At 41.3% G+C, this 14,412-nt stretch overlaps 2 protein-coding genes across 2 annotated transcripts; one reads left to right on the forward strand and one right to left on the reverse strand.

The window, feature by feature from the left end:
* Positions 1-215: 215 nt before the first annotated feature.
* Positions 216-1,343, reverse strand: LOC115782466 (olfactory receptor 11A1). Its single transcript, XM_030732644.1, has one exon. The coding sequence runs from the start codon at positions 1,341-1,343 to the stop codon at positions 216-218; it is 1,128 nt and encodes a 375-aa protein (XP_030588504.1).
* Positions 1,344-6,682: 5,339 nt separating this feature from the next.
* LOC115783271 (troponin C, skeletal muscle-like) lies at positions 6,683-13,349 on the forward strand. Its single transcript, XM_030734023.1, has 6 exons — positions 6,683-6,816; positions 8,972-9,026; positions 9,245-9,388; positions 9,690-9,804; positions 9,942-10,078; positions 12,884-13,349. The coding sequence occupies exons 1-6, from the start codon at positions 6,814-6,816 to the stop codon at positions 12,913-12,915; spliced, it is 486 nt and encodes a 161-aa protein (XP_030589883.1). The 5' UTR covers positions 6,683-6,813; the 3' UTR covers positions 12,916-13,349.
* Positions 13,350-14,412: the final 1,063 nt, after the last annotated feature.

Here is a 14,412-nt window from a genome sequence, read left to right on the forward strand (position 1 = left end):
TTCGCTGCACCTTCGAGTCTTAAAAATAAAATAAAGAGGAGAAAAACGGTCCTTGTAGAGAAAGCTAAATTTGCGAGGGGGTGGGGGGTTTGCTTTGTTTTGTTTTTGTGCTCCTGTCATCAAATGCTTCATCAGTTATTCAACCTAAGTGGATCTCTTTATAAAATCAGCCTACCCCGCCTGAGCTCTATATTTACGCGCCACGTTTTCCAGTCTTATTCCCTCTGCTGCGCGCTCGGCCGTGCCCTTCTCTCTGTCCACACCCGCAACCTGCTGGTCAGCGCCAGCCTCATCTCTGCGTTCCACATCCCGTACACCAGCGGGTTGATGCACGGTGGCACTATTAACATTATCAGCAGCGATATATGAAGCGTTGCTGCCGTCCCAGTTGGCGCTGACTTCACTTTGCAGAGGCCTTGAGATTGAGAGGACTGTTCCGGCATCGCCACTGGGGCCCCAAACTCCCACAGCGCGTCCGACAGAACTTTGATAATCAGCGGCAGCAGCTGCAAGAATAGCATTCCGCAGTAAAACAGCACAGTCTTGCGCGCTGTGACGTTAACTGCGTGGAAAGGCATCACTGCGTTGCGCGCGTCCTGGTACATTCTGAAGTAGGAAAACGCGTGAATCAGCAGGCACAGCAGGAGAGTGAGGGCGCCCATGACTTTCCGAAAGACTGCAGAGGCACGGGGGAACCCCAGGTGCTGTTCCACAACGTCTGGCTCGCACAGAAGCCCCGTGGTGACCACTTCATTCTTCTCTCCTCTTCCATCGTGGAGCAGCACGATTTCAGCGATACAGATGAAAATTGAGTACACCCAGATTCCGGCTAGGACACCCCGCAGGCGGATCTTAGTGAATATCGGCAAGTACCGAATAGCATGACAGACGTATACATAACGCTCCAACGCCATGCAAGTTATAGTAACAAGACTACAGAAAACGGTGACTCCACCCATAAAGTACTGAACGTAACACCATCCGTTGAACGCCATTGTGCGGCGTTGGATCAGTGAGTGGATGACCGCCGGACCAAAGGTCGCGGTCTGCAGAAGGTCACTCAAAATCAGATTCTTGAGGAGAATAAAGCGTGGCTGCCACGAGAACTCCTCGGAGTGTCCGAGAGCGAACAGAGTAAGCGCGTTCACAAAAAATGAAAAGACAGTCAGAAAAACAAAAAAGCAAATCAGCACTGAAACTGCATGCCCTCCGGGCAGTATGGACAGAAAAAGGCAGTTGGCGATGTTCAGCTGTCCGTTTACGTGCTGCTTAGTTTGGTTCTGCTGGCTGAAACAGTCGCGCTCCTCGGTGAGGTTGTGCGTTTCCACAGGTACAGCCGTCATTTTAATCTGAGAAAAATACTCAATCTTTCTCTTCCGCAGCAGAGGCCTAATGCGACGGCTTCAGCATCTTTGTCCACCTGTGTGATCTGACCTGGCAGCGCGCCCACATATGCACATGTTCACAGTTCTCTTTGACAAACCAGTGGATGTAAAAATGCGTTCAGGCTACTGCAGGGGCGGAGCGGTTATCGGGCGCACCGGGAGATTCTTGGATGGCCTTAGGGTGATTTCTTGAACTGAAACAGCATCAGGGGCAACTTTCCTGGCACAGACTGTCCGCTCTCTATGCAGTGGCCAAAAACAGAACCCCCGTGCCCTCTCTCTCTCTCTCTCTCTCTCTTACAATATGCAGGCAGTATGGACCTGGTGAAGTTATACACGTCGATCAGGTAAAACGGAAAGGTAGGAGAGGGAGGGAGACAATGTAAGAGGGCTGCAACTAATAGCTGAAAAATAAGTGCCGGTGAGTCTAAAACACACCGGCGTGGTTGTAGCGCACGATCAGTTTCAGTGTGTGTGTGCGACAGAGAGATTCTTGGTATTTTTTTCTTGATTCTTTAACGTAAAAAAATCGGAAACCGTGCTTCTGAATCTGTTGGTTCATTAAATCGTCATTTAAGGTGCTCCGTTTTCTTTTCTTTTTTTCTTTTTTAAATGATTCTTATTTTTTTTTACACCTGTTGCATTGTGGTTTTCAGTGGTCACTATTAACCATAACAGAAACTAATTCAGCTGTGAGAACATTTGTGGCATCCATGTGATTAAAAACAAAAAACAAAACTGTATTACGTGACTGCGTTTTACGCGCACCTGTTAGAACCATCCTCTCAAACACCGACAATGCTCGTTGCAGTTTATGGAAACTGCTTGAGACTTACTGAAGCAGAGCCTGAAATCAACTTTTGAATGACAGGGACACACCGCCCCCCAGTGCTCAAGACTGGTAACTGCAGCAAAGAGGCCATCACTGTGGCATTGCTGTGTACGCCAAATATCCACGCAGTCGTCTGATTCAGATGGCGATTAAATAAATTAATGAATTATGATAGTAAGCAAGTTTGGTTTTGACAAGATATTTTCAAAAAAAAAAGAATGTTTATTCAGTTTTGAAGCTCATTAACACACACAGCTTTCTGTGGTTGTTTATTCTATTTCCAATTTTCTAATAGAATAGAATAGAATGCCTTTATTGTCATTATACAGGATGTGCAATGAGATTGGAGGGCCACTCCTGTTCAGTGCCATGCAATAGAAAGTCAGACTTTCTAAAATAAAAATATCAATAATCTAATATAATCTAAAAATATACAGAAAATTAAACAGTATGTATAAAATATACAGAAAAATAAAATGTATAAAATATATACAGAAAAAATGTATTAAAAATACAGAAAATAAGAGAATGTATAAAAAAAAATATACGTTGTGAAAAATAAACTAAGTTTATACATATAATAATAAAGATGTGAGTATTGCATTTGGTGAATGAATATTGGATATTACACAATATAGGAGTGATAGATACTGTTTAGTATGAATAATATAATATTGCACAGAGATGTGGGTAATGCACAGTTAGAGTGGGTGTCTGATATATATATATATATATATATATATATATATATATATATATATATATATATATATATATATATATATATATATATATATATATATATATATATATATGTTTACTTATCTAGCAACACAAGTTGCTGCCCCTGAGCCAAATTGTAGCTTTACTGATCAGTCCTGAACAAACCTTATGTGTAGCTAAAGTCTGAACAGTCAGTTGTCACAACTGTTCATTTGTTTAAACTACTCTGAGCCAATCACTTCTCCCAAGTGATCACTACAGCAGGTAGCACTGCATGTTTGCTTTGGAAAGAAAGTGTGTGGGAGGGGGCTGAGAGAACACGGGGTTGAGAGAAGAGACTGAAGGAAAAGGAAGAGAAAGAAAAGGAGCAAAAGGATCAGGATGGTGGAGGGTGAGTGATGGCAAAGCTCCAGCCTTATTTAGGGTGTGTTTGTCCAGAGGACTCAGCTGTTACTTGAAGAATGTCCAGGAATAGAAGGAGGTATAGAAGAGGAGGTGTGGAAAGAGAAGAAAAAGAAAAAAAACTGATAACACAGGGAGGGATTTTTCTCTTGGTCTTTTATCAAACCAAAGTCTTCTAACCCGTCCACACCTTTTTTTTTTCAGCCAACCATGGGATGATTGCTTCTGGGAAATCAGCATCAGCTGGTGCTGTCAGTCAGGCACTAAACAGGCGCTTAATAGCGCTGGTGACATAAGCTGGATAGCATGGAAACTGAACTTGCGCTGTGGCCCTCTGTAGGAGGCAAGAGGGTGATGAGTGAGAGGAGTGAAAGTAGCTCAAGATAGAAAGAAGCAGGAGGTCGAGAGGATCAAAACATGAAGAACAGTAGGAGAGTGATAAAATTATCTGAAGGAGAGAAGATGTCCAGTGTGATCAGCACAGCTGGACAACAGGGAGGGAGGGGGATTCAGACAGGTTTATAACAAAGACTATATGTGTGGAGCAACTTGTACCTTAGAGCAGTAGCGGTACTTGAACTGAATGCTAATATACTCACTCATTTTCTGTATGATATTTAAACATAATATTTTAATTATTTAGTCTGGCTGGAAAAATCTCCAGATAAGCATGAACTAGAGCTCAGGTTAAGCTTTTGTTTTCACTCTGGCAGCTTTCAGCAAATGATTAAATCATCCACAGGAACAAAGGTCTCCGGCTGCATGACTGCAGATGCTCGTCTCTGGATGAGTGATCTGGAATGCTCATCTCGTTGTGTACACAATGACAATGAGTTGAATCTAAGTTTCAGATAATTGGATTTAAACGCTCTAAAAGATACCAACTAAATGTGTCACCCCCCCCCCCCCCCCCCCCCCCCCCCCCCCCCCCCCACCGCCACCGTCCCAAACCCAATTCCGTTCAACTTATCCGCATGCAATATAACTGTCAATCAAATCAGTTCACAGAACTGAAATGCATTCATCATGAGATCAGTAACAAAAAACTCAACATCAAGATGTAGTGGTTCATTTTTGCTTGAAGCAAAACGTAAAGAATCATGAAATGGATGGAAAATGAATTCTGTGTGGATTCTTTCCTTTCTAATACAGTAAGACTAACTAATAGTGAGTTTGCATGCATTCAGCATATCCATGATAGTAAAAAAACTGAGCCAATCCACCATTAAAGTATCTGGAAAACATGACTCTTCTTTTTTTAGACAAGTGATTCTCAAGCTTTGGGACAGGACCCACCAGGGGAACAAAAGTCAGCACCTGAAGCTTACAAGAAACGTGAGGCTCAAAAGGAGACGTGTCCTGCTCTGCGAGCACATCAGAACAGCAGCTCAAAGTACAGCCGAAAGCTCAAAGTACAGCTGAAAGCTCAAAGTACAGCTGAAAGCTCAATGGCTTTTTGAAACAGAGAAAAGGAACGTGCAAGTGTACAAACACGTGAGACCATAAAACATGCTTTAGCTTATATTTATGCTTATGAGAAAATCTGGAACATATTCCCCAAATAAAATAGAATTTTTTCTTCTTACATGACGTGTAGTTTATGTTTATTTTTTACATCTATGAAACTGACCTCCCTGCATTATTTACATGTCCCACATCATTTCACACCAGCATTTCTCCTGCACCATATTCAGTCTGTTGGATGTGGTCACCCACGGAGCCGACCAAAACTTGCATTAACCAACTAGAATCAAAATACAACAGGCTGAATCAGTCTTTTGAGTTAAGAACTGTAATTGGAAACAGTTAAGAGCAACTGCACGTACATACACAAAAAAGTTAACATTCGCCCATTCATTATTGAACTCTTCGGTTCTCGGTCGCCTTTTAAGTGTTTTGAACCTTGTTGATCATGAGTACTTAGATTTTAAACATGCCAGAAGAGTTTAATAATGGCACAGATCAATGAGCAGGCAGGCTGTTTATTCTGTGCAACGGGGCTTCTTTTGCAACGCATGTCCCCCCACTGCTGGCCGTTAGTTTAAGACACCTGCATGCTGGTTTTATGTTCAGACTCATCTTTTCTACGCAGTTTGTGGTCTTTTTTTTGCGCACCTTTCAGTAATGACTATTGCTTTGTATCAAATTCTTGCTTGTATACTTTATTTCCAGATATAAGATGTTAACAAGTTATCAGCAACCACAGCTGCTCTTGTTTCCAAGCCAATCGGACAGTCCTCTGGGCATAAATAGATTGCCTGTGACAGTCTTCCTGGACTGGTTTGTCTGTTTCCAACAGCTGACTTCTGGCCTGATGAGAAAAGGAATTGTTTTGGTCTGCTCTTCATATTACAGCATATTTATCAGACAGGTAAGATAAGAAGAATAAAGAGGGACAGAGGGTATAGGCAAAATACACAATAAATAAATAAAACTAAATACACAAAAATAATAAATGAAAACTGGGAACAGAACAAAGTAGGAAATTAAAGACACAGAATGCCACATGAGGGACTAGCTTTGAAAATGAATGAATGAATGATACTTTATTGATCCCACAATGGGGAAATTACAGAAATAAACCAGAGAGTAAACCCAGAGAAGGCCCGAGATTAAACTCGCACAGACAGAACGGAAAGAAAAAAAAACAGAAAAAATAAAATAAATTAAACGATAATTCAAATAGCTACCTTTCTTACCTAGACACATTAGGGGGTGAAAAATAGTGTGAGTGGGATTCTGTATGAGGTTCTCTGGAAATTTCTATCACGCCTTTAGCTGACATGGTAACTACAGGGCTGCTTTGCATTTACTTGTTGATGTAATGAGAAACCACGAGCTGAAACAGTTAATGACAGGGAACAGTTGTGTAAGGTGACAAGTCTTTTTGCATGGCTCTTATGTTTCAGATGTCATAGGTGCAAGGGCAAGTCAGCGGCACTGAGGACAGGGAGGCGGGCGGTTAGACGGACACTGCAGAAGGGGCCGAGAATCTGTGTATGCAGGGAGGTGTTAATCCGTGTGTGCACGCGTGTGTGTGAGTGTGTGTGCGTGCGTGCGTGCGCTCTGGTTCATGTGAAATCAAGCATCCTGCACTGAGATGCCCAGTTGATCCTCTGCCCAAATAACCTCCAACTGCCTGAGGCCAGCACAGTGTTTTCTTTTTTTCAATGAATGTCAGCGAGCTTGTCTGTTATCTAAATATGGGGGATTGGACACTATGCCACACAAGGGGGTGTCCATCAGGAGATTGTAAGGGAGCACAAACTAAAGTCGGATTTGATTGGCCGGCTTTTGTGCGAGGTGGGAGTCTCCGGCCCAATCCTGATCATTTTTAGTAAAATGGTAGTTGGATGAGAGGGTACTTATGGAGAAAAGTCACAGTGCTACCTGAACTGCACAGAAGGGAGGCTTTCTTTCCCAGCGTCTGTCATTTGTACCAGTGCCTGTTGTTCAGCACAGCCCGCCACCATGGTAAGAAACCGAAAACTCAGAAGGAGGTAAAAGACGAGAAGGAGAATTTAGATTTAATGCATCCTTGAGGATTTGATGTGGTTTTCCAGGGATGAGGAGAAAAGCCAGATGGAGTTAAATACCTGAAGCAAACTTGCTCTGCTCACACACAATCATCCAGCAAGTCCTCATCTGCATCGCAACTGGATTTTACAAATGGTCCTGGAATATTTGGAGATTCAATATGGGGTACACACTTGACAGACACACAAACTAGTGTCTGGGAACCTCTTCGTGTGAACCACTGCTGACTTCTGTAACTCCTCTTTTCCGTTTGCTTTCGGACTCACGCTGCTTTTGTGTTCCATCTCTTTGTAACTAAACTCAATAGGATTGATATTTAGATTGGAGGGAGCGACACTAAAGATAGAAGTACACAGCTGAGTAAAGTGAGAAGACAAGCTGCCTTTTCTCAGTGTCCTAATTTAGGACATTTCACCTTGAGAAAATCCCTCTCAAATCCTCCCCCGAGTCTCACCTTAAAAATAGCTTTAAAGGGAATGAGAGGGTGGGTTTGCGCAACCTGCCATATGTTATGATATTATTACAATTCTGTTAAGAAAAATTAAACAAAAAATGCAAGAAGAGTTATAATTTACTGACCTAAGCTGGGGAGAAACTGGGATTTCTCCCACTTTATGACAGTAAATTATAATTAGTTTTGACAGTAGTTATTTGCTGTCATATACCTGGAAGAAACCAGGGTTTCAAATCTATTTAAAGGGGAGTTTTTATTATAGTGCTGTTATAAAATCAGGGGTGACATCTGTATAAAACCTCTATTTTGTTCCTCTTCCAAAATGTTGATTTGATGATCTTAAATTTGTTCAGCTTTGTTTCTATTCACTGTGTGGTTTTACTGTGTTTCCACTTGCTGTTTGGTTTGGTTTAGGTACATAAACTGCTCATTTAGATGGTTCATGGAAAATGCACCCACTCACAATGTTAACACTGTAGATTGGAAAACTATATGCTAATGGGCATCCAGTGTATTAAAATATGATGCCAAAGGGTTAGCATCGCTGTGGGAAGAGTTTGGAGTGAGACAAGCAGTCTCTGTGGAAAACTGTGGGGAAAGTAGTACAAGTGCTAACAAACACACAAAAAGAATAAAAAATCCAACTTGATGGGAAATAGAGGGAATATCAGCTGCGGTTCAGAATTACTCATTTAACCATGTAACTTCTATAACAGCATGAAACCACTTCTTTGAACATATGTTAATAAATACCAATAATAAATACTTGTGGCTACCCGATGCCTAACATATTCAATTTAGTTTTGGAAAGTCTAAAAAAAGTAATTTTTCTTGCTGACCTGACCTAAAGTCATTTGTCATTGAAACAGTTAACTGCCCCCATACACTGCACAACAAAAGAGCCAATAATCTGTGAAAGCAGACTGTCACTACTTCCCAACACTGGACACCAGTCTGCTCAGGCACAGTTGTTCCATAAAACCAAATTCTCTTAGAGTCTGAGACTTTTCTTTCTGCCTTCCTGGAAGTGCAGATATCCATTAATGTCAAACAGCATGGTGATTAGTTTGCAGGAGCAGAGATGAATTTTTAACTGTGAGAGAGTGTTAAGTCAAACAATAATGAAAACTTTCTAACTTCATTTTTCTTTCAGTGAATGGCTGATTTCAAGACTAGCAAAATGCTACAAAGGCATCACAAAAGACATTATGGAACCTGTAGTACAAGAATTGTAGCAAATGGCTTAAAGAGAAGGGCTGGGGGGGGTAAATATACTTTGGGAAGGGAGAAGAAAAGTTAATTTCTGCTGAAAACTTATGTGGTGCTAATGCGTGAGTCCTACATGTGTGATTGAAGCAGATGAACTAATGAAAATGCTTTCTACCTTTTTCACCATTGTTCTATGTTATTATAGAACACAATGGCTTCCTCCAGTGGAGGTCCTCCAAGTATATTACATGTTCATACCCATAATGGAACCCAGTCAATTTCACCACTTCTGTTCCCACAGCGACAAATGAAAAGGCTCATTTATTCTCTCCCTAATAAGCTCTCCTTACAGCTTGTTCTGGTTATAATCTATTTTTATTGGCATCCACGTGACTCATTACCACTTTCTTTTCATCTTCTTCCTTTAAGCCCACTGACGCTCAAAGTGACGCCCGCTCCTTCCTGACTGAGGAGATGATTGCAGGTCCGTCCTTTTCTTTTCAAATGAAGGAGTTAGTGCAGAAGACTTAAAGAGGTTCTGAGATTTCTGTTGCCTTTGTTTAAGCTTTTTTTTATGCAGTAAACGTACATAACAAAGCAAAAATCAAAAAGGAAAAAAAAAAAATCACAAGCTCTGATTGTTGTTATGCTAGTATGCTAGTTTAACTTGTCTGAATTTGAACTTTTCCTTCTCCAACCCAGAGTTCAAGGCCGCCTTCGACATGTTTGACACAGATGGAGGCGGTGACATCAGCACCAAGGAGCTGGGTACTGTTATGAGGATGTTGGGCCAGAACCCTTCAAGAGAGGAGTTGGATGCCATCATAGAGGAGGTCGATGAGGATGGTGAGATCATCTTAGGATTCAAAAATTTATGGAAGTCATTGTGCAGCTGTTGTCACAGGCTTTAGTAGTATTCCTTGTGACGAGTGAACTGATCATTATGTGCAGAAAGAGTGATGTGTCCCTTTACCAAGCATTTAAGCCCAGTTGGTGAATTGTAGATAACCGCTAGATAAGTAAACAAGACATCTCAAACTCATTCCCATCCAGTAAACCTAAAACATGTACTGGATTGTGAAAATTAGTATGGTCGAAATGGACTGAAGTTGTACTTCATCCTTTCCTTCCTCACTGCTCTCTTCAGGCAGCGGTACCATTGACTTCGAGGAGTTCTTGGTCATGATGGTGCAACAGTTAAAGGAGGACCAGGCTGGAAAGAGCGAAGAAGAGCTTTCAGAATGCTTCCGTATTTTTGACAAGTACAACACTAAATATTATCATAAAACTAAAAACTAGTCGCAGATTTTCATAATTTTATCTGAAAAAAATTTATATGTGAAATACCTGTCTTAGGAAAGAAACAGAAGAGATTTATTTATTTATTCTTAATCCACAGGAATGGAGATGGTTTTGTTGATCGGGAGGAATTTGGAGAAATCCTCCATATGACTGGAGAAGCAGTGACAGAAGAAGATATTGATGAGATGTTCGGGGAATCTGACACAAACAAAGATGGAAAGATTGATTTTGATGGTAGGATTAAGTGTGTACTTAAAAGTCTATCCATCCTCTTATCATGTTCTAACTGTCATAGGGTGAGAGGCCGGGTACACCCTTTACAGGTTGCCAGCCTGTCGTAAGGCTAACACAGACAACCATTCACACCTATGGGCAATTTAGAATCACCAATTAACCTAACCCCAGTGACTGCATGTCTTTGGACTATGGGAAGAAACCCACACAGACACGGGGAGAACATGCAAACTCCACACAAAAATTCCCGGGCCAAGGTGGATTCAAACCCAGACCTTCAAGATGTCCTTCTAGCCGCGAGGCAGTAGTGCTAACCACCATGCCACCTTGTTGCCTACTTAAAAGTACAGTTAGTAATTTTTTATAGGTTATTTAACAGAAAAAATTGATCCTGCACTCCTGTCTCTGGACAGCTAACAATGAGCCGGCTAAACGACAACAATAGCTGGTCATTAACTAACATTATAGCAGCTAATGTTTGGCTTGAGTGTCCTAAAAACTCACTTCAGTATTACTGTCATCACTGAGTTTCACTGGTTTATCAGCTTGTATCAGACTCCTTTCATAAAGCTTTACAGCCTCCTCCAGGGTGAATAGATGTGTGCACCCAGCATATTGACTCCTGAGGTAAATGGCAGACTCACAGCCTACACTCACTACGAATGGCAGCCAGTGTCCTGCAGTGGCCATTGTAGCTAGGATTTTGCATGTGAATTGGAAAGCGTAAGAAATTTGAATTCAGTTGACTGAAATCTGCAATCTACTGACATCTAGTGGTGAGATTTTACACACTGTACCTTTAAAGTGAGAAATCAGTCATATTTAGTATGCTGCGTCTTTCCTATTATTTGTTATAATGACTGATTAAGAGGAAAAACAAACTGGACATCAAGATCACCTAATAACATTTCCAGTGGTGTCATATAGAAATTATGAGAATGGCAGCATCAGCTGTAGATTGAACAGAAGGGTATATTACTTTCTTGGATGGACTCTTAGGTTAAAAGCATATATTTGTCTTGTTTTGGGGAGAAGCTCAGTGCACCAACCAAATGTGCTGTTTAACTGTAAACTGGAACCAGTTTGCTAAGCTTAGCATAAACAAAAGCTTAAACAAAACCAAATCTTAACTTCATGTTATCCTTCCTGATCCTGTGATACCAGGAAGGCCAAAAAACAGACCTGCACATGACTCTCTGTACAACTGAAAACTATTAAGGTGAAGCATAAATTATTACATATTGGTGTTGATATGGAATAACCAAACTAAGCTAAAGGGCCAGTACATAGATTTGGTAAACTTTTTACAGAATCCATAGACTGTATATAAAATATGGATGTTGCCACAATGCCCTCCCCATTTGCTTTCTAGACTCTCCATTTTGAAGGATCAGGGTTAGAATTTTGGCTGTCATCATGTCAGTTTTTGTGGAGCCAGAAGTTACCATATTTACAACAAAGAGTGTAATACTACCAAATTTGGTTAGCAAGCTACTTTCATAAACCATATATGATATGTACTACACAGGCACAGATATCTGCTAATTAATGTTACCCCACAAATTAATAAAATATTTGAATTTCAATCAACAAAACTGGAACACACGGGCTTGTCCCTCATAGCAGAACATGTTAAATTTCAGATAATTGGATTTAAATGCTCCAAAAGACGCCAACACTTTAAATGTGGCATGACGCCAAGTTTGATAACTAGAATCAGCTGAGGGGAGGCTTAGCATACACTGTATATAAAAGATGGATGTACCCAGGTGCCTCTCCCAGATAGTTATACTGGATTATCTATCCATCCATCCCTTTGTGCTGCTTATCTGGGGCCGGGTCGCGGGGGCAGCAGCCCAAGCAAAGAAGCCTTCTCCCCAGCCACCTCCACCAGCTCATCCAGAGGGAAGAGCTGGTGGAGGATTATAGAGGGTATATCATGTGGTATGTAAAACTTCCTATATTTGCCCTTTAGGCTGCAGAACTGAATCAAGTAGAGATTAGAGAAGGTGCTCGTCTGCCGTGCAGAGGGTGCTCATCCATCGTGTTATCTATAACGGTTCAGTGACCTTCTCTCCACTACAAATTCAGAAGTATCCAGTTTGCAGACAATTTTATTGCATTTTGAAATGATAGAACAAATAAATATATTTTTAATCTTTTTAGTTATTTTTAATACCAACAAAAGGGAACATTTATGAACCACAGAAAAAAAATGACTATGTTTTTGGCCTACTTTGAAGCAGAGTAGCTATAAAGCATTCAGGATACTTTCAGTCAAGTTTCCTGTGCACATTCTAAATCCATGCCACCTGAAGACCATGCATGTTTCCTTATTCTACCTGTGTTCATGCAAATTAATCAAATTAAAAGTAACATACTTTGATAACAAATAAAATATTTAGCAATATGAACTGGCGGTAAAGCAAACATATTCTTACATTTAGATTTAGAATCCATAAAGATGGGGATTCAAGACCAGCCAGTTATGTGCACACATCCATGATCGACTGATGATAAAGATGATAGGATGATAAAGCGGGCTATGACGCAGTTTAGTTAATGAAATATTTAACTTTTTTTTATTCAGTGTATTGGCTACACACTCATATCACCGGAGAATGTATTTAAAGCAATGATGAAAATGAAATTGAAAAATACTGCCACAGACGTGATTCTAGACATGTGGATAGGATCTCTGTGTAGATTAACATGTAATTTCCATGCTATCTCATGTACTTGTGGTGAGTTTAACAGAAAGACTAATGGCTGGTTGATTAATTTGGCCTCTGATTCTCTCTCCAGAATTTCTGAAGATGATGGAGAATGTCCAGTAATGACACCAGCTCTACATTCCTTGGTGATCCATCCTCAGAGAGAAAATGAAGCGCGCGTGTGATGGAAATCTGCTCGGAGAAAACTCTAAATTCTAGGAGCCCGTCCATGAATACGAATAGGATGTACTTTGTGAGACGCCAAAGTGGATACAAGTCAAACACCTCCATCCCCACCACAACCCACCCCCTTTCCCTTCTTACATGAAACCCAGGAACTTGTTGAGGATTTCTATAAATATCCATCCAAACCTTTTAAGACGAAGACACTCTTCCCTGGACCCCTCCTTGTTCCCACTACCCAGCTGTCCCCTTGGCAGCTGCTGCTTCTCCAGAAATGCTACACCACCAAGCTCCCCCTGCCCTCCTCATCACACGTTGCATATCTTCTCAACCCTGATCGATGCTTTCTAAATAAATCAACTTTCTTCTCCCGATATTGGTCATCCTTGTAAATAATTCTGCCGTGCATGCCCAGCGTGTCTTATATTGTTAGATTTTTGTCTCTTGTGGCCTTTCTGAAACTTTCAGATCGCTCTCCGTCTGTCTGGCCACATGATTCTCAGACGCATGAACCTAGTTAGAGAGATCATTCAGATGGCACACCATGCACTTTACAGCCTCTCTTTGCACAAACACTACAATTGAGCGCATCATCCTAAATTCAAATTAGCCCCTATGCTGAGCTTTAAGAATACCTACATTTGCAAAGATAGACCCTAATAGCCTCCCTGTCTTTTTCAACAGTCACTTCCAATCTGGTCTTCACCTAAGCCTGTTACTGCCGGTAGTCTGTTCATGAAGCAGTCTTCCAGCACAGAAATCAGTAACCCCAGATTACAGCCCCAGCGTGAGATGCAAACCAGAGAATCAAAGGCTTGAGATGGGCATTCAGAGAGCAGATGAGTTAAATCTCCCCTTGGAAAGTGCAGCTCTCCGTCTGAGTATATAGTCTGCAAGCCCCCCCACCACCTCTCAAAAGCACCTCCCACCCCTTTTCTTCAGGTCTGCTCCTCTCCTCAGTATCCTGTCCTCCCTTCTTGTCTCTTACCTCGGGCCCCCTCCCTTGGGAACTGCACGCCATACAAGGAGCAGCAGGCTGTGTTTAATGAGTTAAGTAGCACCAGGATGTATCCCTCTCAGTCTCAAATCTGCCCGCTATTCAGGGCACCTCCAAGGAGGGGTTAGGGGTCTGATCCCACATCATTTTCCTGCTGGTTTTGAGTTTCCCATCCAGATTGAATCTCCATCATCACAAAATCCGTAGCCTACTTACTAATCTTTGGCTCCCCCTTGTTGTTTTCTGTCTTGTATTTACAAGGCCTAAAAAGAAATCAGCAGATCTGAGCAGTGTGCCAGATTAATGTTTACATTAAAAAGAAAAGGTATCTTGGCAGTTTAGGAGCTCACTATAGAAGCTGCAATGGGGCAATTTCTAGGGAGTATGTGGCTTTATATTTTATTTTATACTCTCGTGTTTCTTTCTTTGTCTTTCTTTCT

This window comes from Archocentrus centrarchus, chromosome 7 (assembly GCF_007364275.1).
Source record: "Archocentrus centrarchus isolate MPI-CPG fArcCen1 chromosome 7, fArcCen1, whole genome shotgun sequence".
Taxonomy (NCBI): domain Eukaryota; kingdom Metazoa; phylum Chordata; class Actinopteri; order Cichliformes; family Cichlidae; genus Archocentrus; species Archocentrus centrarchus.